The following is a 24761-nucleotide window of genomic DNA, read 5'->3' on the forward strand; positions in this document are numbered from 1 at the left end:
GCCTCTGCGACAGCACGAGCCGCGGCTCGCTTGGCCTGCCGGTACCTGTCGATGACCTCCGGAGACCCACAAGCCAGAGTGGCCTGATAGGCCTCCTTCTTCAGTCTGACGGCATCCCTTACTTCCGGTGTCCACCACCGGGTTCGGGGGTTGCCGCCACGACAGGCACCGGAGACCTTGCAACCACAGCTCCGAGCAGCCGCATCAACAATGGAGGCTTAGAACATGGTCCACTCGGACTCAATGTCCCCAACCTCCCCGGGACATGGGAGAAGCTCTCCCGAAGGTGCGAGTTGAATACCCTACTGACAGAGGGCTCCACAAGACGTTCCCAACAGACCCTCACAATGCGCTTGGGTCTGACAAGTCTGTCCGGCTTCCTCCTCCGCCAGCGGATCCAACTCACCACCAGGTGGTGATCGGTTGACAACTCTGCCCCTCTCTTCACCCGAGTGTCCAAGACACGCGGCCGGAGGTCAGATGACACGACAACAAAGTCGATCATTGACCTCCGGCCTAGGGTGTCCTGGTGCCATGTGCACTGATGGACACCCTTGTGCTTGAACATGGTGTTCGTTATGGACAATCCGTGGCTAGCGCAGAAGTCCAATAACTGAACACCGCTCGGGTTCAGATCGGGGAAGCCGTTCTTCCCGATCACCCCTCCCCAGGTGTCACTGTCATTGCCCACGTGGGCGTTGAAGTCCCCCAGTAGAACAACGGAGTCCCCGGTCGGTGCACTGTCCAGTACTCCTCCCAAGGACTCCAAGAAGGCCGGGTACTCTGCACTGCTGTTCGGCCCGTAGGCCGCCACAACAGTGAGAGACCTGTCCCCCACCCGAAGGCGACCCTCTTGGTCACTGGGGTGAACTCCAACACGTGGCGGCTGAGCTGAGGGGCTATAAGCAAGCCCACACCAGCCCGCCGCCTCTCCCCGCGGACAACATCAGAGAAGTGGAGCGTCCAGCCCCTCTCGAGGAGATGGGTTCCAGAGCCCAAACTGTGCGTGGAGGTGAGGCCGACTATATCTAGTCGGTATCGCTCAACCTCCCGCACAAGCTCAGGCTCTTTCCCCCCCAGCGAGGTGACATTCCATGTCCCCAGAGTTAGTCTCTGTGTCTGGAGATCTGGTCGCCGAGGCCCCTGCCGTCGACTGCCGCCCAGATCTCTCTGCACCGGCCCCTTATGGATCCTACTGCGGGTGGTGGGCCCGCGGGAGGATTTTATTTGTAAATTCTAAATTTTATGCATGCCGTTTTTGATATATTTTGCTACTTATTCCTTGTTTTATGTTGCATATTTAACGCCAAAGCAAGTTTCTAGTTTGTGAATTCTGTTCACTGACATTTCAAATTTCCAATTAATCATATACAAAAAGTGTTATCTGGTCTTATTTATGGAAAGTGCCAAACAAATTTCAAATTGACGACTTAATTATAAATAATATTGAGGCTCTTTACAATGGTCCAGAATGATAATCAGCAGTCACCTGACAGGTCCACTGACTCTGGACAGAGGGTTGAGACAGGGATGTGCTTGGTCCCCCCTATTTCTACTTGGAACTATTAGCCCAATATATTAGACAATCAATTACAATTCATGTTATTACAATTCACTGGACGGAACATAACATTGCCTGCTATTTAGATGATGTTCTATTATATTATTTGACCTTTAGAAAGACCTATCCATTTAATAGAATCTCTTATATTTAAATGTGGTCCGCCGTAGGCATCTCACAACAAGATTTATAGCCCTCTTTTTACTACTGTAAGATCTTAAAAATGGAACCTTATCCATACTTGAGTCTAAGTCAAAGGATTGAAACTATAAAAATGTATGTTTTCTATCTATTCCAGACTCTTCCAATTTGCATCTCCAACCGGCTGTTTGATGAGTGGAATGTCAAGCCAAAAAAACTTGAATCCGCTTCTAAACGCTGCAACTGTCAAGAGAAAAAAAGAGATTGGTGTTTACTGTATTTGAAAAATGACTTCATTTCAGCTCAGGTCAGATGTTGCTGTGCTGGTGTGAACCGGAATAAGAAGCTTAATGGAAAAAGAGAGTAGTGTTGTGCCGGGGATTCCTGTACAGACGGTTGAGTCATTTGGAGGAGATAGAAAATACTTCATCAAAACATACAAACTAAACTAAACTAAAATGTTGAAAGAATCCTTTGGCTTGGAGAAACAGGACTTTTATAGGTATTTACAAATAAGGAGTTATTTTAATCAAGACATTAAACAAAGCTATCATTAAAACCCTCTGACCGAATGTTTGATTAAGGCTTGTAAATAAGAACTTTCAAGAGGAATAATATCTAAATTATATTAAAGCATTGTTAATCCGGACAATTACTCAACTAAATATATTCAAAACAAATGGGGAAGTGAGTCTGGAGCTAATTTTGCTAGAAAAATCCTTACTGCAGGAGAAACAAACCACTCTCACATGTTTTGGACTGTCCTGTTACTCAAAAATACAGAACAGAAATTAAAGGCTCTGTTTTTGACGTCCCAATCAATTGTAGTCAACAGACATCAGACGTTCTAGTGATGTTCAGTTGATGTCTTGTGTCTTTATTTTGATTTTCACTCTCTGGTCGTGTTGTTTTCTGTATTGTTCTGTGTTCCCTGTTTATTTTTTACTTAAAAAAAGGAAAGAAACAATCAATGAAATAAGTGATTAGCAGTTTTATAGTATATATAGTTAGTACTTTGTACACTAAGGCAGGGCGTAGCTCCACACGTCTTACTAGAATAGTTATAATACACACAAGTGTTTTGTTTCAGTATTCCCAGATTGTAGTGTATGGTCCATAGGGAGGCATCCGACACTTGCCCTGAAGCGCTCATAAAGTCAGAAAAGTCCTACTACTTTTACCTTCACTACTCGTTTTTCACAAAACATGACATGACAGTTAAGTAACAAATGCAGCCACATAATCTGCCTTTCACCTCAATATCACCTATAGAAAGTAGGTCACAGAAGAGGGCGATGTCAATGAGATTTGTGTCAATCATTTCATATGGGGTTGTCAAAAAAATAAAACTAGATGTTCATTTGAAGTGTCAATGCTGTCAAACAATAAGGACAATTTTAGATTGTCTTGCTCTATATCAGATCAGGTATAAAACCACAAGGTAATAAATCCCTATCAGCCTCTGGGACGATCCCGCACAGGACTGCAGGGTGTCAGGCCCTGTCAGGACTGCAAGGTGTCAGGCGCTGGCAGGACTGCAGGGTGTCAGGCGCTGGCAGGACTGCAGGGTGTCAGGCGCTGGCAGGACTGCAGGGTGTCAGGCGCTGGCAGGCACAGCACTCATGGAGCTCCATAACCATGAGCCTGGCATAGAGTACAGGAACAACTGTGTGGAGTATGGAGTGTAAATGAATAAAATGTTGAAAAAAAAGAAAGAAATGATGTTGTAGATGTAAAGAGTTGTAGATGTCACCCTCTAGTGGTGACATCTACAACTTTTTTTCTTCTTTCTGTGTCAGTGAAATATGGCACATCCAATATCTCTTTATTTAAGAAGATACGCTGGACTTTTGTAAGGTGAGACAGAGGATAATTTGATGGAAACGGGTGCTGGGTCACAAGGCCGTTCATGAAATAAAACTGATATGGTCATGATCAACTGGAACACTGTAAGGCAAGACACGCTGCTCCTCTTTTAATTTATCTAATTTCACTTGGATTAATGTTGTGAATCCTGGAATTTCATCCCAGTGCATTTGATACTACGAGTTAAGTAACAACGCCCATCACTGCCCGAGACTGAACTGACCAGGACTGACTGGAAACGGACCAGGCACATTTATCCAAAACATACAAATACAATCAGTGGTGTTGCATTAATCATGGGACGCAGTGTAGTGTTACTGGTGACATTCTGAAGACTTTTCAGGTCTCAAAATTACAAGGTTTGACTTGACTTGCCTCTGATCTTTTGGTCACTTTGAAGCCCACGGATGATGTATTCAAATTAAATGTACTTTTACAATCAGTAAAACAGCAGCTACAGTGAGCCATAGAGATTTGAAAAAAAGTCTTACATTACACCAGGGCTATTCAAATGGCGGCCCATGGGCCAAATCCGCCCCACTAAGCATAGGGTCTGGCCCATCATGGTAAAATGGGCCATGGGCCATGGGCCGTACCATATTGCTGGCTAGCTGAGTTTGTCCTGAGTGCACTACGTCACAAGGCGCTGGTACAGCTGGCAGCCTGGTGTAAACGCTCTCTCTTCTTTCTCACACTTATTGTGCTTTATCTCCTATATTTTGTAAATATAGTTAGTATATTTTTTCTATTTTACTGTACGATAGGGACACGCGCTGGAATAGTTTTTTAATTCAACTGTTTTTGACTTTTTTCGGCTGGATTTGAGCGTTTTTCGTTGCGTTCGTTGTGTTGTTGTGACGTGAGCTAGCTCCGAGCGAGCCCACCAGCCCCTCCCCGCGCCCTCCGGCCGCGCTAAAGTACGGCGTGTCGTCGGTACACGTTTATATACACGTTTATATGGAAGAGGAACTTCACGAGCGATCGGGACACGCACTGGAATCGCTTTAAATTAATTTGTTTTGACTTTATTCGGCTGGATTGAGTGTTTTCGTCGTGTCGTTGCGATGTGTCTTGGCTCTGAGTCCCCCGGCCCCGCCCCCCGGCCCCCGGCCCCGCCCCCCGGCCCCGCCCCCCGGCCGGCGCCGTACCGCGTTTCCACAAAGGAGGAACTCATGAAACTGCGGACAACAGTCGTCTTACCCGGAGATCGTCACGTTATCCCGGCGCAATACTGACCTAACCTAATACTGATGTGCAATTCTGTCGTATGTGCAATTGCTGTTGGAATTCATGTGCAATTCATGTGCAATTACTGTGAAATTCATGTGCAATCTATGTGCTGTCGTGACACATATTCATGTGCAATTACTGTCGGGATCACATGCAATGGTATTATTTATTTATTTGTCTATGGGAGTTTTTATTTATTTATAGGAGATCTTCTACTGAAAGTGTTTTTCAGACTTCCTATAAGTGATCTGTTCTTCTGTATCTACCTCTGTATCTACCTGCGTTGCACCAATGAAATTTCCCCATGTGGGACAATAAAGGAATATCTTATCTTATCTTACTATGTTAGCTCAAGTATTCAGTCAAATCAAATCAAATCAATTTATTTTTGTAAGGCCCAAAATCACAACAACAGTCGCCTCTGAGGGCCGACCGTTGTTGTGTACATCAGTACTGTATGATGTTAATGCCAGTTATATTGAAGAGCTTATAGTCCTGGTTCAGAGTCTGTGGTCCAGTTCAGATCTTGTTTAGTCTCGGTTCTGGACTAGGTCCAGTTCACGTCTGATTATTTATGGACACTGGGTTGGTCTTTGCTTAGATTGTTTTACTTCACTGAAATAAACTGCTGAATAGTACCGTTGTGAGTTGTATTTGTGGATAATAGATATAAATAATAAAATTGTGGTGCAGTTTTGTAGTTCGGCCCCCAGAGAATTGCCCTCGGAAAAATCTGGCCCCTGGAAAATATAATTGAATAGGCCTGTATTACACCATCCGAGCTCGGAGAAGACTGACATCAAAAGTAGTGATTGGCACATGTTTACGTTCTAAAGTGAATGTAGTTAAAATATCGGACAGTAGTGAAATAATGCACAGATGGAAATTGTGTTCAGTTCAAGTTTTTAAAAAGTAAAAAAAACACACAAATCCAGTTCCTGTTAATCTATCAACATTGCAGTTGGTAGATGTTGAGCCATAAGTGCTTTTGTCCGGGCTTTTCCTCTGTTCAAGACGAGGGAGCGTGAGAACAGGGAGGAGCCACAGAAGAAACGTGGGACAAACACAGTGGTCACAACAGAGCTCCCATCAAAAGACTCCTGAAGTGTATTCGCAGAAGGAAAAGACACTCAGGTCAGCAGCTTTGACTCCCAGACGTCCAGGGAAGACTTAATATAAAGCACAACAACATCCAACAACGACCTGATATTTTAGATGCACTGTGTGTGCCATAAAAAGACATTTAACTGGATAAATGTCAGATAGATACATTTAATTCCAGACTGCAACATTCTAGGTAAACTACCCTCACCAGTAAAGTTACACCTTTTGCCCATAATGTTCCCCAGTTTGGCATTAAACATATCTGTCATTTATTTATTTTATTGCTAAGAAAAACATGCATGCCCGTTAAACATTTTCATTGTTTAACTGATCTGACGGATAAAAATGCCAATGACTTTTAATTCTTATAACAAAAAAAAGCAACACTTTGGTCAGTTTGATTTTCTGTTTTGAAGAAAGGAAAAAAAGGAAAATTTCTCACCTAAAATATATTTAAGCTTTGCACAATTTGTGGTAAAATAGGTCATACACCTGTAGATAAAATGAAAAAAAAAAAAAAAAAAAAAAAAACTGTAAACATTTGTCCATAAAAAAATGCCTGTCATAATGGCCAATTTAAAAAAAAGGATAAAATATAATAATAAACGTCTAGTGATATTTGACATCACCATTGAAATCACATTATGTCCCACTTCACATTTGCCTCCATTCCGACAAAGTTGTATGTTTTTGCTTACAAACGTTTACGGGTCTATGGTTCGCTTTGCCACAGATCTGACCTGTAAGTCGACGCAGATGGAAAAATTAAATGCGATACTGTGGGAAGCAACAGATGTTTGAAGAGTTAATACATTTTGCCTCTAATTTTGAACAAATTAATCCGTTCAAAATGGAGCTTCAGGCAATTTTGTCCCGTTAAAGACTTAAATGAACCCTTGTGTAAAATATAAAGATTTCAAACGTCATCTGGACTCCTTACACCCTCTTACACATCAAATAAATCGAAAAGAGAACGATTTATTCACAAAGTCATGTCAGTTTTACGATAAAAAAGAAAAAAATGCTATGAAACGTCAACCTCCTTTTCCCTTTTAGGTGTCGCTCATTAAGTTTAAGTGATTATTCAGACCATCAGAAGGTCCACGGAGGCTCCATGAGGTCATCGACAAGGTGAGGCTCGAGGTCATGTCGGACGAGCTTCAATTATGGACGTGAAGGCGGACATGGAAACTGAAATTGGAACTAAGAAACCTGAGAATGGAGGTGCGATGTTGCGTGTGGATCGGACAAAAAAACCTCACAGGTGGCTCCCAGTCGCACTAACTCTTCCTCGTGACTATGGACCGGCTTTACTCGTTACTATGTCTTTTCCTGGGGATCTTGGCCGTGAACTGTAAGTAAATTTGCTTATCTGGCGTTTAGAGTCTCTAGACGTGTGTGACTTTGAACGGACCCGGCGCATGAGCCTGGGGAATAAACCGTTTTGAGTGAAAGCCCAGAGAAGACCCCTCGATCTAGAGCCACGCATCGTCACTTAATATTAAATATTCAAACAGGATTATTGCTTTTTGAATACAATAAAGTGCTTTTTAGATACTGCGACTGCTGCTGTGTCGGTCGCTCTTGTTGAGGTTGATTATCACTTCATTACTTGTATCAAACTTTGCAAACTCCTCATTCAAACATCTATCTAATTGGAATTGGGTCTAGAACTTTGCATTTTATATTTGTTGATTTGTTGCATGATAAGTAGTAGAAGTCTGCTTTTACACTTGACCTGATTTAGTCCTGGTTTGAGTTTACTTGGTTTGACACTGGTTTTGTCCATGTTTAGTCACGGTTTACTCCGAGTTTACACCCGGGTTTAGTCCCAATTCAGTCGATCTCTTAATGCAGTGCTTGTGCTTTTCTATTTGTTAGTTTTCTGTGTCATAACTGCAGCTTGGGATCCTTGTGAAAAAAATGATTCAAAGTTTGATTGCCGTAGTTTGGCTGCTGTCACGGAAAAAGTCAAAAACAAAAGTGTACAATATCACAATAACAATCTGAGAAAGTCTAAAAAACAAAACATAGAGGGCAACAATGACATGATAATAAGTAATTGTGGCCAACACCCCTCTTTGTACCTTATGTAAAGATAAAACGTTAAAGGAGAGATTGTCTTTACACCCAACACGGATCTGGACACGTGAGACAGCTCTGTAGTGACTAATCAATATATTACGACATACTTACCAGAACTGTTTCCATGTAATGTTTGACGACTGATGACCCAGTTATTATAATGGAATTGGGACTTTGACTAAACTGGGAATGAACCTTTACTAAACCAGGACTAGAGCAAAGCCAAACCAAGTCTACATTAGGAATAAAGCGGGTAAAACGAAGACAAAACCAATACAAGTGTGTGACGACTGTGTAATACACACGTCACATCAAAACTGGGACAAAACTGGGACAAAACTAGGACAAGACCATCCAGTACATGGGCAAGACCAAACCAAGTCTACCCCAGGACAAACCCAGGTCTAGACTTGTATTAAAACAGGATACAATACAACAACAATAATAATAAAAAAATACATAACAAAAAATAATATGGTATGCCTAAGATTAATTTAAATTAATGAATAAAAATGTACTAATGAAATAAAATAAAACTGTTCTAGTTTTAAAGCAACTTAACAGAGCCAAACCCTGATCAAACCAGCCCAAACCCAGACTATGTTCAAACCTCTTCACCTATTACATTAATCTTACAACTAAACCAGGACAAAACCTAAAACTGAACAAGCACAAGAACAGGACCAAACCTAGTCCAACTCAAGTAAAAAGCAGGATCAAACCAGGATCAAACCAAGACAAATGGGATTCTGTGTCTACACTGAAAACTGTGGCTAAACTAGGCTAAACCTCCAACTAAACAGGACTAAACCAGGGCTAAAATGGGACTAGACCAGGACTAAACCAGGACTAGAGCAAGACAAAACCAACACATACATGAACACATCAGAACTGGGACTAAACGCACTTAAATCAGGAGTAGAACATTTTTACACTGTTACACTTCTTTGTAATAAAGCCAAATCATATGAAGAGCCCTCGACTTTAGCAATTTAATCTTACATAATATTTTGAACGTTTTATGACGCACACACACACCCAGTTCATGTTTTGTTGTATAGAGTTTCAGTTTTTTCACGTAACATTTCTGCTCATTTTAGCTTGTTCAGCCTGAGGCTTTCGCTGACATTTAGTATCATTTGGGTTTGGTCATTTAGATGTAATAATATAACGGACAGCATGGAATTCGATCAAATCGCTATAGTAACAACATGCACCGTGTCAATTTAGGCCGCGTTCTCATTTGTCCTGGTTTAGTCTGGATAAAGACTTGTCCTAATTTTAAGTCCTGATTTAGTCCACAGGTTTTGTGTGTGGTTTAGTCCTAATTTTGATTCCATCGAAACTAACAATTACTCACCTCTAGGACCAAACCAAGTCTAATCAGGACTAGTCCGGGCTCAAACCAGGACCAAACTAGGATCAAACTAGGACCAAACCAGGACCAGACCAGGACCACACCAGGACCAAACTAGGACCAGACCAGGACCAAACTAGGACCAGACCAGGACCAAACTAGGACCAAACTAGGACCAGAACAGGACCAAACCAGGACCAAACTAGAACCAAACCAGGACCAAACCAGGACCAGACCAGGACCAAACCAGGACCAAACCAGGACCAAACTAGGACCAAACTAGGACCAGACCAGGACAAAAACAGGACGGAACCAGGACCAGATCAGGACCAGGAGTGTGAATTCTTCAAAAGTTTGTAACTGATTTACACAACAAAGCAACACAGGACATAAACTGAGACTAAACCTGTAATTAAACCTGGGCCAAGACTAAATCAGGACCAGAACGGAACTTAATCAGGACTACAAATCGGGACTACAAATCGGGACTACAAATCAGGACTACAAATCAGGACTACAAATCAGGACTACAAATCAGGACTACAAATCAGGACTACAAATCAGGACTACAAATCAGGACTACAAATCGAGACTACAAATCAGGACTACAAATCGAGACTACAAATTAGGACTACAAATCTGTGTGAACAGTGTGAACGCAGGCTTAGTTCTTAAGAATATAATAGTGTTACCGCAGCATTGAGACCATGTAAACAAAGCAGCTCAGAAAATGTGTTGATGCCACTGATCTCGTCTTGTTTTGCAGGTCAGAACACTCAGAACACTCAGAACACGGCAGAGGAATTCCGAATAATTGGAGGATATGTCCCTGTTCCAAATTCCATAAAGTATGTCGTTTCTCTACAGACACGGTTACGCCAGCACTTCTGCGGAGGCTCGCTCATAACCAAATACTGGGTCATCACAGCAGCGCACTGTAACAAAGGGTAAGACATAAGAGCTAGTAACAGCACAGTAATAGCATAGTAATAAGATGGTAAAAGTAGCTAAACGTGTAACACATTTGTCACTTTTCTTTATTTCATGGTAAAAGAAAATAGATCTGACTGTAATTCTACTGTCAATTGGCAAACGACCAGAAAACGTTGTTAGTCTTTTCTTACAATGTAGAAAGAGGGCATCATCTTTTCACCATCCTCAAACCATGGTAATAAACCTCATACCATGGTAATAAACCTCATACCATGGTAATAAACCTCATACCATGGTAATAAACCTCATACCATGGTAATAAACCTCATACCATGGTAATAAACCTCATACCATGGTAATAAACCTCATACCATGGTAATAAACCTCATACCATGGTAATAATCCTCATACCATGGTAATAATGGACAGTGTGACGCTTTACAAGGGATGTAACAATAACCATCAAAGTTTCACAGTAACAGTGGGCTGGGACGATGCACCACCAAAAACCCTCCTGGAGACTTGTAGTTAGCTTCATTCACGCTTGTTTGATGAATGCTGTCCAGAAAGTTCCCTTCATTCTGAATCTCCCTGATCCGTCATGTCAGATGTTGTTTTTGAGTCTATAACTCATCGCCAGACTCGTTCTGAGCATTTCTGCACTCATCACTGTGTGCCTGCATTAGCATGTCAGGGGAAAGCTAGAATTTATCTCATCTATGTAGTTCCCTCTGCTGCCGCTAGATTTGTAAATAATAATACTAAGTTTATTTCTAAACATACATTCTAACCATACAAATAATGTACAATATTTGTCCTTGAAATGCATTATTTTGTTGCGGCAACAGCTAAAAAACCGAGAGGGTCCAGTGGCAGACGCTATATGGAGCTCCACTCTGGTGGCAAAAAACAATTCAATTAAAAAAAAGAAATTGGGATGATTTATTCACAATAGACAATTAAGTTGGGTAAGGTTAGGTATTAGGGTTAGGAGTTAGGTGTTAGGAGTTAGGAGTTAGGAGTTAGGTGTTAGGGTTTGGTGTTAGGTGTTAGGTGTTAGGGTTTGGTGTTAGGTGTTAGGTGTTAGGGTTTGGTGTTAGGTGTTAGGTGTTAGGGTTTGGTGTTAGGGTTTGGTGTTAGGTGTTAGGGTTTGGTGTTAGGTGTTAGGGGTTAGGTGTTGGTTGTTTGGTGTTAGGGTTTGGTGTTAGGGTTTGGTGTTAGGTGTTAGGGGTTAGGTGTTGGTTGTTAGGTGTTAGGGTTTGGTGTTAGGTGTTAGGTGTTAGGTGTTAGGGTTTGGTGTTAGGTGTTAGGTGTTAGGTGTTATGGGTTAGGTGTTAGTTGTTAGGTGTTATGGTTTGGTGTTAGATGTTAGGGTTTGGTGTTAGTTGTTTGATGTTAGGGTTTGGTGTTAGTTGTTAGGGTTTGGTGTTAGGTGTTAGGGGTTAGGATTTGGTGTTAGTTGTTAGGGTTTGGTGTTAGTTGTTAGGGTTTGGTGTTAGGTGTTAGGGGTTAGGATTTGGTGTTAGTTGTTAGGGTTTGGTGTTAGGTGTTAGGGGTTAGGTGTTGGTTGTTAGGTGTTAGGGTTTGGTGTTAGTTGTTAGGGTTTGGTGTTAGGTGTTAGGGGTTAGGTGTTGGTTGTTAGGTGTTAGGGTTTGGTGTTAGGTGTTAGGGGTTAGGTGTTAGGGTTTGGTGTTAGGTGTTAGGGTTTGGTGTTAGGTGTTAGGGGTTAGGTGTTGGTTGTTAGGTCTTAGGGTTTGGTGTTAGGTGTTAGAGTTTGGTGTAAGGTGTTATGGGTTAGGTGTTGGTTGTTAGGTGTTAGGGTTTGGTGTTAGGTGTTAGGGTTTGGTGTTAGGTGTTAGGGGTTAGGTGTTGGTTGTTAGGTGTTAGGGTTTGGTGTTAGGTGTTAGGGTTTGGTGTTAGTTGTTAGGGTTTGGTGTTGGTGTTAGGGGTTAGGTGTTGGTTGTTAGGTGTTAGGGTTTGGTGTTAGGTGTTAAGGTTTGGTGTTAGGTGTTAGGGGTTAGGTGTTGGTTGTTAGGTGTTAGGGTTTGGTGTTAGCTGTTAGGGTTTGGTGTTAGGTGTTAGGGGTTAGGTGTTGGTTGTTAGGTGTTAGGGTTTGGTGTTAGGTGTTAGGGTTTGGTGTTAGGTGTTAGGTGTTGGTGTTAGGTGTTAGGTGTTGGTGTTAGGTGTTAGGGGTTAGGTGTTAGTTGTTAGGTGTTATGGTTTGGTGTTAGATGTTAGGGTTTGGTGTTCGTTGTTAGATGTCAGGGTTTGGTGTTAGTTGTTAGGGTTTGGTGTTAGGTGTTAGGGGTTAGGTGTTGGTTGTTAGGTGTTAGGTGTTAGGTGTTAGGGTTTGGTGTTAGGTGTTAGGGGTTAGGTGTTGGTTGTTAGGTGTTAGGGTTTGGTGTTAGGTGTTAGGGGTTAGGTGTTGGTTGTTAGGTGTTAGGGTTTGGTGTTAGGTGTTAGGTGTTAGGGTTTGGTGTTAGGTGTTAGGGGTTAGGTGTTGGTTGTTAGGTGTTAGGGTTGGGTGTTAGGTGTTAGGGTTTGGTGTTAGGTGTTAAGTGTTAAGTGTTAGGTGTTAGGTGTTAGGGGTTAGGTGTTAGGGGTTAGGTGTTATGGTTTGGTGTTAGATGTTAGGGTTTGGTGTTAGATGTCAGGGTTTGGTGTTAGTTGTTTGATGTTAGGGTTTGGTGTTAGTTGTTTGGGTTTGGTGTTAGGTGTTAGGTGTTAGGATTTGGTGTTAGTTGTTAGGGTTTGGTGTTAGTTGTTAGGGTTTGGTGTTAGGTGTTAGGTGTTAGGTGTTAGGGGTTAGGTGTTAGTTGTTAGGTGTTATGGTTTGGTGTTAGATGTTAGGGTTTGGTGTTCGTTGTTAGATGTCAGGGTTTGGTGTTAGTTGTTAGGGTTTGGTGTTAGGTGTTAGGGGTTAGGTGTTGGTTGTTAGGTGTTAGGGTTTGGTGTTAGTTGTTAGGGTTTGGTGTTAGGTGTTAGGGTTTGGTGTTAGGTGTTAGGTGTTAGGGTTTGGTGTTAGGGTTTGGTGTTAGGTGTTAGGGTTTGGTGTTAGGTGTTAGGGTTTGGTGTTAGGGTTTGGTGTTAGGTGTTAGGTGTTAGGTGTTAGGTGTTGGTGTTAGGTGTTAGGTGTTAGGGTTTGGTGTTAGGGTTTGGTGTTAGGTGTTAGGTGTTAGGTGTTAGGTGTTGGTGTTAGGTGTTAGGTGTTAGGTGTTAGGTGTTAGGTGTTAGGTGTTAGGTGTTAGGTGTTAGGTGTTAGGTGTTAGTTGTTAGGTGTTATGGTTTGGTGTTAAATGTTAGGGTTTGGTGTTCGTTGTTAGATGTCAGGGTTTGGTGTTGGTTGTTTGATGTTAGGGTTTGGTGTTAGTTGTTAGGGTTTGGTGTTAGGTGTTAGGGGTTAGGATTTGGTGTTAGTTGTTAGGGTTTGGTGTTAGTTGTTAGGGTTTGGTGTTAGCTGTTAGGGTTTGGTGTTAGCTGTTAGCTAGTGGACTCAACATTGCGCTGCCCGTCAGCTGCAGCTAAACTCTCACAAAAACAGGGACCCACATAGACCAAACTCTATTCCAGTGCAGATGAAGAAATAACAGTTTTATTGTAAACCTTTGGATTAGTTAATAATAATTTGTATTTGCATATGTTGCATTTTTAAAGGAGAAAACAGCTTATATTATTTCCTTTAGCCTCTTCAAAATATGGCAAGAAATATTGTAAGTGAGATTTATGCTCCTATGTCACGCTTGGATAGAGATTGGCCATATATTGTCTATTCATGGGATTCAGGCAAAAGATGACATGGCAATAGTCTTCCATGTTACAGCAGAAACACCATTCAAATCAAGTCACATGTATTTTATAGAATCAAATATCAAAAATGTCTTCTTTAAAACAAAACTGATGAATTTCTGCCAGGTCTGGTGGAAAGAAATAGAAACAAACTAAAAACGGCATTAGGTGATGTGAGGTTTAACCAAATAATTCATCCTAAACCTTTTTTTACAGACACGTTTTTGCACATTTCTGATATAATGTCATAAAACACTGCACATTGTTATCATGCAGATGACCTCAGTGTTCCTAATTTGACTTTTTGTAAATATGTAAGCAGAATCTGTGCACAAGATCCCGCCCTCTCTGAGCCATATCACATTGACAATTGACAAGCTATCAAAACATAATAAATATAGGATTACAAGTGACAATGGGCCATCTTGAAAGTGATCAGGGCGCAGTCCTGGGGCCAAACAACACGGCTGGTGAAGAGGTCTTTAGAGGAACTACACTTTAAAGTGTCATCTCTGAAGCCAAAACAATACAGCAGTTCTTTAAGGGAGGTTCCTTTCAGATTCATATGAAAAATGAGCGTATTTCAGCTCTTGTGTGTGTAATGAACTTGCACTTCTTGGATGAGTGACCAAGGAAATGCAAAGGAACTTAGCCTGAAAACTGAAGGAACCATAGTTTAAAATTGAGAAGAGTCAGATTTATATAGAATTTATTGAGAATTGTCAGATTGCAGATGTTTTGACCTGGTTTAAGCGTGTTAATTTGGTAATTACTGGGCCGACCATCAACAGGAAGCATAAACCGGCGCAAAGTTCAAAAACAATTGATCTCCCGTAGAATTATACAAGCATCTGAAATGCTTGTGACCTCCTGCTCAACTTTGCCCCGACCTCTGGCACTTTGACCAAACTTGAAAATGAGCATCAATAATTCACAAACCCGTCTTTTGTGTCGTAACATGTTCTAATGCTGTTAGTCTTTAACTAACACTGCGAAAAAAGACATGCAATTATTTACAAGCAGGTGGACGTTATAAAAGTGGACCTTTAACTGCTTCATTACATTCGTTTCAATAGTTGCAATTTTCATGTATATTGTGGAATAGTTTTATGTATATTGTGCAATAGTTTCATGTATATTGTGCAATAGTTTCATGTATATTGTGCAATAGTTTTATGTATATTGTGGAATAGTTTCATGTATATTGTGCAATAGTTTCATGTATATTGTGGAATAGTTTCATGTATATTGTGCAATAGTTTCATGTATATTGTGCAATAGTTTCATGTATATTGTGGAATGGTTTCATGTATATTGTGGAATAGTTTCATGTATATTGTGCAATAGTTTCATGTATATTGTGGAATAGTTTCATGTATATTGTGCAATAGTTTCATGTATATTGTGTAATAGTTTCATGTATAAATAGTTTCATGTATATTGTGCAATAGTTTCATGTATATTGTGGAATAGTTTCATGTATATTGTGCAATAGTTTCATGTATATTGTGGAATAGTTTCATGTATATTGTGCAATAGTTTCATGTATATTGTGGAATAGTTTCATGTATAAATAGTTTCATGTATATTGTGGAATAGTTTCTGGCATTACCCGATTTGGAACACTTTGGTGCAAGAGCTGAAGTTGCTATAGTAACCATACTTGGGACAATCCGTATTTTTGAGATTTGTACAATTGTCCTGATAAATACTTGTTCAACGTATGTGGAAATGATACATTATAAAAAACCGAGCAGAGCTGAGTAAAGTCTGTAAAACAGCTAACTTTGAGGATAATGAGCTACAAAGGCTTTTGAATGATTAAACTTTGTGATGTAGTCACATTTTTTCATAACATTAAAACTGAACACTACTTAAAGATCAAACACATTTTAAGAAGTTAAACGACTTTAAGGATGTGCCAAATCGGACCAGTGTTCTAAATCCGGTAATGACACATAGGCTCGTTGGCTAGCTAACTATGTCTCAACGCCGATGCTAACTTATTAACTAATTAGAATTTAAATATAAAATAAACAACCAATTTAAAGTAGATTACACAATTCTTTTTATATGTCGATTACTTCATCTTATTGCAAGTCTTTATTATATTATAAATTAGCTTTAGCATTGAGACACAAATACCTGCCTTTATAAACACAGAGAGTCACCTCATTTCTTATTGTCAGTTTCATCCACCCCCGTCTCGCCGTTACTGATTTTAGCGCAACTAAAGGATAATCCCTTAGTTGCGATAAAATTGGACAGGAAGTAGTGATGCTAACAGTGAGCTAGCAAGACGCTGTCAATTGGCAAGCAGTGTAGCTTGAAATAAGTTGAAATGCAACTAAAGAAGTCAAAATATTCTAGGTTCAAGACGCAAACATATATAAATTAGTAAAAACGGCTCAAATTGAGATTAAAAGTGTCAATTCTCAAGTCTCAACTGCTGTTTAACCACAAGTCGCTGACGTGGAAAGAGCCGGGTTTCACTTGTCGCAGGTTGTCATGGTGTTGGCATGGATCTTAGGAACACCCAAAAAGAGCATGCCAACTCCTCCGTAACTTTACACCTATAATGTTCCTTTTCAGTAACCAGTCAACCTGTTTTCTAACCTTAACGCCAGCTCATTCATTCATTTCATGCCCCGTGGCCATTATTAGGTCATTTAAGAGAAAAGATTAAAGCAATATTGGCACAGAACAAACATCTTGTCAACTATTCAATTTAGAGTTGATATTTCAGTCTTCTGTCAATGCTCCTGAACGTGTGTTGGACTTGAACTGAATCGTGATTTGAACATTATTGGTGAATTAATTGCAAATGGAATCACTGTCAGATTTTGCAGTAGATTGTGTTGAAACATTCAATAATCTCATTTCATTTCAGATGGAGGGAATGTCGCCATATCAACCGTGTAGCGCAAAAACAAAAAGTCAAATCTATGAAAAATACTAAGCTAAAAAAACTACAAAAATATGCAAAAAAAACCCAAAAAAAAGTGATTAAAAAGGGTAAGAAAAAAGTAAAGCTACAAAAACTGATCCAAGAAAAATTATGAGAAATAATATGAAAACAAAAAAGGGGGCACAAACCAAACACAACCACACAATTGTCCATTTTTTGTCTTAGTTTTAGGCCAGTTTTATGTAGACTAATGTAGACTTGGTCGTGATGATCTTGATCCTGGTCTACACCTGGTTTAACCCAGATTTAGTTCCTGGTTTAGTCCCAATTTTCAATGTGGTGCAAGTGTGATTGTACCCTTAAACCAGGCATGTCCAAACTAGGGCCCTGGGGCCAAATGCGACCCTCCAGCTTCCTGCTATGTCGGCCCAAACAACAAAAGATAGTACTTTTTACTGTGAAATTGGGAAAATTCAGGCATATTGATGTTGATGATGACCTAATATTAATGTTCTAGGTCTAATTAAAGGTGTGGGGGCTCATCGCAATTACGTCAAATGCAAATTTTTTTATGATTCCCTTTGTCAGTCAACAAATTCGACATTGTCAAGTTGTTTGTGGCCCTCTGCCCCGTTTAAGTTTGGACACCCCTGCCTTAAACCCTTTTAATTGACATCAAATGTGTTCATGTTTCCCGTGGACAGGCCCAGTGATATATGAACCAGAAACAACATCTGTATTTGGACGGTTTAAAGCCAAATTGTGCCCCAGAATTCTGCCCTGTCCTCTAAAGTTTCATATCCTGTGAACTCGCCCATTGACAGTACCTTGTCTTTCAGATGTAAAGTGTGTCCCTGTTTGCTGTTTATTGTAGGATAGACAACACGCTGGTGGTGGCTGGAGACCACTCTCTGAAAATCTATGAAGGCACCGAGCAGGAGATCTTCCCCCAGGCTCTGATTCCCCATCCTGCATACAACAGTAGGAGCAGCAACCACAATGACATCATGCTCATCAAGGTTTGTCAGAACACACAGACATTTCATTTCATTGCTCTTCTTTTATGACAGAAAATGTAACTGATAATGCATAGATGGAAGTTGCAAAAGTTGTTTGTAGCTCAGGATGTATTGTACTTTTTGGTTTGAGCCCAGTTTAATTCTGATGAAGACTTGATTTTGGTTTAAGATAAACATTATTTGTCTCAATGGGAAAGTTCTGGTGTTGAACAGTTCGAGATCCGTGGGAGAATAGAACCATGCAATTAAAAAAAACATGATAAAACTTTTAAAATGCCTGATGATCTAACACAATGTGCAATTAAAAACTTATGAGTGCAATAATTGGCTTTGAGAATACTTGTAGTGCAGGCATGTCCAAACTACGGCACGGGGGCCAAATGCGGCCCTCAGACCAATTTTTATTGGCCCTCCGGCTTCCTGCTAACTTGCTCCAAACAACAAAAAATAGTACTTTTACTTTAAAATTGGAAAAATTCAAGCATTTTTATGTTATACCAACTAATATCTTATCTTATCTTAATATTAGTGTTCCAAGTCTTATTAAAGGTGTTGAGGCTCATCAAAACTATGTCAAATGCAAAATTTCAAATGATTTACTTTGGCATTGGACAAATTCGACATTGTTGGGTGGTTTATGGCCCTCTGCTTGAGTTTGAACACCCCTGTTGTAGTGTATTACCTTAAACTGACTGTAAATGATCTTCAGCTCCAGGTGCCGGTCTGGTTGAACGCCTTCATTTCGATTGTCATCCTGCCGCGCCAGGACTCCACGCGCACCCCGGGAAGCATGTGCCGCGTGTCGGGATGGGGCAGCACAGTAGCAGGAGAGACCCTCAGTTTACCCTCCGTCCTACAAACCGTCAAACTGCCCATTGTTTCGCCAGAACAGTGCAACAGCAGCGCCTCGTACAACGGAAACATCACGGACCGCATGCTGTGTGCCGGGTACAGTGCAGGAGGGCAGGACGCCTGTCAGGTAAACGGCCCGCTTTTGTTCTCTTTATTTATAATTTTGTTGGACACATGACTGATGAACGGTGTTTTATCAGGAGCAGTGTTTACAGTGCCTTGCTTTTCTCTGCACTAGTGGGAGCATTGTCTTATTGTGATGTAGTATTTGCAGTATGTATGATAACATTTGAGTTGCATATGGTCGGATAATTAATAAATATGACCATACCATATTTTCTGGACTATAAGGTGCACTTAAAAGCCTTTATTTTTTACTGACTGACTTCTGTGCCTTATAGTCCGGTGCGCTTTATATATTAGGGGCCTTGTTTTCCCCCGAGAGCAGGCGTGAACAGTTTTACCAGTTAATCTCTACATACACATATATTTATACATTATATGAGCAATACAACTACTTCTAATAATTGTTTAAGGGGGAAATTTTGTATTTTGATTTTCAATTTTTCAATTAATTTGTGTTCAAATTGACAGACTAAGGCAGTCTGTTCATATGGGTCACAATACATACAGTTATCTTAATTTGATGGAGTTTATGTGGTATTTTGGAGACCAAATGTACATAATTGTGTGTAGTTTGCAGCAAAAAAATAAAAAATAAAAGGCAAACACTTTTTAAATTCACAGTTATTGAACATTTACTTTTAATGGCTTCTTTTTTTATATAATAGAAGAATATAATAGAATATAAAAATATGTTGTATGTATTATGAAATGAATGGCATCCAAGGGGTTAATCATTTTTGGTAGGTTCATATGTCATTTTAAAGAGTTCATTCACACGAGGCAAAAGGAGAGACAGAGTACAATGTGACGACCTCATCAAAGGCTCCGACACCGTCCCATTGGAGGAAATGGCCCCTTCCTGCTCCTCTCTGTAACCTGATGTCCTTTGTGGTCCTCCAGGGCGATTCTGGCGGTCCGCTGGTGTGTGACGGTCTGTTGTACGGCATCGTGTCCTGGGGCAGCGGCTGTGCCATCCCGCAGTATCCTGGAGTCTACGCGGCGGTGTCCAAGTATCGCTCGTGGATAGAAGACACTGTGTTTAGCTATTACCGCAGGTGTAACTGAGATCAGACGGAGATGAATGAAACCGACACCTATTGTACTCTGCAAAAAATAACACCTAGCCTTGGTTAAGATCGCTCAGCTTGAAATAAGAATCTTGACAGAAATAGATTTGACGGGGTTATATTTAGGGCAGAAACTGTTAATCGCAGTTAATTGAGCTGAAATCAATTAATTTAAATTGTTATCTGGATTCCAAAGCATGCCATGTGCTGAGAGAAGAGGTTTTATGACTCATGTTTGGATTTTGTCTGTAAATTCAGGGTCAAAATCTGTCAAAAATTTATATTCACAGACCTTTCACAAACAACTAATCAATTAATCAAAAGAGTAATTGCAACATGAATCGATTAGCAAAGAAGATTGCTCCAGCCCTAGCTACTTTTAACTGCTGTTTACATGTTCCACCAAATAAGCCGGTAATAATAATCAACGATCTTTTGGCATTTCTTCGTGACTCATTTGAAGATAGTTTTAAAAGAAGGTAGTAAATCTGCCAATGGAGTAAACACAATTTCATAACCTTGCAAAACTAAAAACCTGTAGATTCTTTCAGAAAATCAATCAGAACAGGTCAAAACTCCTACGATTAAAGGACACACATTATGCATGATTTGTATTGTTAAACATGCATCTTGTGTTTTACTGTAAAGTAATGTATCTACTAAAAGCATACATTATTTTATATTTGTGAAGCATTCCCTCATGAGGATTTTATTAGCACTCCATCCACTGGCAGCCAAGGGAATTACCACATGTCAAATAACACGCAACATGCTAACGTAACTGTGTGAATGAATGCGATTTGAGGCAGAAATGCTCAGGACGAGTCTGGAGATGATTTATGGACTTAAAAACATCAGAAGAAATTTTGAGTTTGACTTATAACAAATCACAAAACTGTGAAATTCTGAATGTTTTCTGAGGCACAAAGGGGATACAACCAAACACAACTCCAGATTAGTTTCTGATGAGAGAGAGCAATATTATAGCGTGATCATGAGAAGTCAGTTTGCATAATAAGTGTCCTTTAAGACAAACGCCCTGAGTTAGACGTCTATTTTTTGCAGTGTCCAGTACATCCTTTTTTTTCTTTTTTTACACACAATTTTGCCTGTTAATTACGCACATTAATTGTATGTTTAAGTTTTCACGCTTGAATACACCAGTTCTTGTGTTGGCCCATTTAAAGCGTTTCCCCAGCTTCATTCTAAGCAGAAATAATTAAGTATAAATTAATAATTAAAAATTGACGGTGCATTTTCAGCATGGTGCCATAATCACTTGTGTGTACCGTGCTCCCAATGTAGACTTAAGAAGAGTAGTAGAAATGCTATAAGAAAGGGTACACGGGTAACTTATTCTTCTTTATATAACAGTGCATTGTCTAAAACATATACTGAATTATATATTACAATAGAGTTGGAATAGACCCATAGTGTGTTGGGTGGTGAACTGCTTAATGCAGTGGTTATGGGGAGTCAAGGAATATTTACTGCGTATTGCACATATGGTTTTAATTATATCTATTTCTGATATATAATCACTTTATAACTATTACTGTAGCTCCATATATTTGTAAAAGGAATGCATGACATTAACACCAGCGGACTGGCCATTTTGGAGGGGTGCAAGTGTTTTCAACCAGCCAAACTGGGACTAAACTGGGACTATATTTGGAGCTAATCCTGGACAACACCAGGACTAAACAAGGAGGACAAAACACAATCTACATCCAGACTAAACTGGGCTCCAGGACCAGGAGCAAACTAAGACTAAGGAGCGTGAATACAGCCTTAGTCTTTATCGTAAAACAAATAGTTCAGTGCAGGTCAACACAAAGTAATCAACTCATTGTCATTCCTTTACTAACTTATTGATGATGATAATAAATAATTATGTAAAAGGATGTGGTTTAATTGAAAAGAGTACGTTTTTGGAGGAGAAAGGGGCATAAACTGGAGGAAAGTCAGTTCAAATCTGACTTGTCTGACCCTGCAAACTGTCAATACTCTCCACAGTTTTATTTTATTTGCGTCTTTATAAAGTATTCTATGATCCTTACTGCTCTGGAACATCTTTATTAACCAAAAAAACAATGACATAATCCCCTATATGACAGTAACGTCTCAGGTAGGAGAACGATAGGAGAAAAACGTGGCACATTCATACATATTTTTTACATTTTGGGTTCAATTAGTGATAACGTTAGTTGTGATTCGACCTGCAAAATCAAATTCCAAACATGTCGTCCTATCATTGCACACGACATAAAAACAACATCCTAAAGTGCGGCTGGAGACAAACGCAGTGGCCAGAAAGCTGAAGGGTTAATGTCCAGTCCTGGTGCGTAAGAAGTGTGTCCGATGGAGAAGGACAGCTGCTGCTTTACTGAACGTAGTTGTAGTTTTACTAGTTTGAATATATTATAATAGTGAATATATATATATAGTATAAAACGGTATAATCTTTTTTTTATTCAGCGTGATCCTGCCAACATCTCCCTCGGGGTAATGTTATGAACCTGCGCATTATTTGTGAAGCACCTTTGAGTAAGTCACATGCATGGTGTGACTGCTACGATGTTCTTTTATATATCACATGTTATTAAATGCCTTATTATTGCATCGCTTGTTGATTATTGTTTTTTTTCTTTCCTGAACTAAAAAAAATTGGCATCATTTTACGTGGCAGACTACGACGGAGTATAAGGGTCAACCCCCCCAAAAAGGCGCGGCACTACGAGAATAAAGTTATTACATTTCAACATTAAAGTCATTATGAGATTAAAGTTGAGGCCAGAAAAAAGTAATTAATCACTGAGAAAAAGTTATGAATTAATGAAAAAAAAGTTATTAATTAACGAGAATATAATTAATGAATGAGAATATACTGATAATCTAAAGAGAATAAAGGCCCGGGTCCGCCTGCTGCGACGGCTCTGAGCGCGGTCAGTGTCCTGCCCAGTGTCCAGGACCTGAGCCACGCGCAGGCCCTTAACCAGAAGGACATGGGGGGACTGTGACTGTGATGTCTAAAAGGCCCACATGATAAAGATCGACATCTATTGTGGGCTTTTGTATTAACTGAACCCATCCAAGTCAAGCATCATTTGCGTCCTGGCCGTGGTGCTGAAAGTGAAACGTAGCTGACCCGGGGCTTTGTTCTCTTTAAATTATTATCATCAATTAAGAGATTATTCTCATTAATTAACAAGAATAATCACATTAATTAATGAGATTATTCTCATTAATTAATTGTAGAAAAAGGTTCTGTTGTATCATCTGGACTCTGTTTTAGAAAAAACAAAACGCTTTGACTTTCATCCAAGAGTCATTCTCTATCTGCGAATTTAGACCGGGAACTCAGATGTTTATTCTGTTCTGTGGTAAACCCTGCCCACCGGGCGGGACCTCCTAATGACAGAGGTTGTTGGTTTCAACTGAAACTACACCTCTTTGTTTCATGTCAAACTAGCCTCTTGTTTACTATCAGTCCTTTAATGGGCTATTAGTCTCCTATTGTCTCTGGCTCACTCTCTTTCTCTTCCCTGAGGACCTGATTAGCATCCGAATGCCCTGGACGTCTACCTCTCCAGGGATTCAAGATTCCATTATAAACAACAGGAAGGTTGAATATTTAACCCCCATTCCTATTTAACCAATATTGCCTCTTTAACTCCTCTTTCAAACCATCTTTTCTCTGCAAGTTTTCAGACAGTCCTGAGACTTAAGGGTTAGAAACACCCTTCCTTCTCTGGCCTGTTTCCCTTTTGTCCTTTTTGTCTTGCTTTTTGGTTCTCTTCACTGTTGAGAGCCCAAGCGGGGTATCCACATGTGTTATGTCCGGAATGCCAAAAAAGTAGGACAATACGCATACAAGTGAATGCTACTGTGTTTTAGATTATGCACAGTTGAGTTTATTGAGTTTATTTAAAGACTGTAACTGTTCAAAACTGAATATTTGGTTAAGAAAGCACGCACCTGGGACTTATTAACTTCTCCGAGTTTTGCTCGGCAGGATAGTTTTGAGATTTGTCTGGCCTCCTTTGTGCAAAGGGAGAACAAAAGCAGTTTCCCATAGTTCAATTCCATTCAATTCAATTTATTTTTGTAACGACCAAAATCAGAACAACAGTTGCCTCTGAAGGCGACAGTGATAAATGAATCAAACAATGTCTGTGGTGGCGAGGGACGATGTCCCAGAGTCCTCTGTCCTTAGACCCTCCTTCTCGGCCAGGAAAAACTACAAAAAAACCTGGAGGAGTTCCAGAGTGAAGGAGAGATCTGACTCTCACAGACGGACGCGAGGGAGACTGGAGCTGGAGCCACTCTTCAGGCAGATGAGGGACCGTCTGAGTTGAGCTGGACCCACTCATAGTGATGGGATACTTTCAGTTACCAGAGTGTCAGCTCCAGTGGACGTTTTTGGATCTATAGACAATTCTGTCTGAATCAGCTTGTGATGTTGTCACATTCGTCTTCAGGACTGGTGTATTCTTCCCTAAACCAAGATGTGTCATGAAATATGCATACTTCCTGTGCATCCTGGGTAATATATGCTACACTGCAAAAACTGCCTTGGTTAAAATTACTTGAATTCAGAACATTTTAAGAAAAGCTTTGTAATTTTCTCTGGTAGAAATTCACCTTTGTTTCGTCAAACCACATAAGACAGCACAGAACAGCACGAATGTGAGCAACCAAAATAGTCCAAATGTCTCAAAATGGA

General features: G+C 40.2%; 1 protein-coding gene across 1 annotated transcript; it reads left to right on the forward strand.

Annotated features, from left to right (window-relative positions):
• The first annotated feature begins 7068 nt into the window (after window positions 1–7068).
• On the forward strand, window positions 7069–20184 carry LOC140362585 (trypsin-3). Its single transcript, XM_072448669.1, has 5 exons — window positions 7069–7126; window positions 10111–10291; window positions 17846–17990; window positions 18700–18969; window positions 19869–20184. The coding sequence occupies exons 1-5, from the start codon at window positions 7069–7071 to the stop codon at window positions 20031–20033; spliced, it is 819 nt and encodes a 272-aa protein (XP_072304770.1). The 3' UTR covers window positions 20034–20184.
• Window positions 20185–24761: the final 4577 nt, after the last annotated feature.

The sequence above is a fragment of the Eucyclogobius newberryi genome, unplaced genomic scaffold (assembly GCF_026437365.1).
Source record: "Eucyclogobius newberryi isolate DKJ021-1_F unplaced genomic scaffold, fEucNew1.0.hap1 SCAF_17, whole genome shotgun sequence".
NCBI classification, from domain to species: domain Eukaryota; kingdom Metazoa; phylum Chordata; class Actinopteri; order Gobiiformes; family Gobiidae; genus Eucyclogobius; species Eucyclogobius newberryi.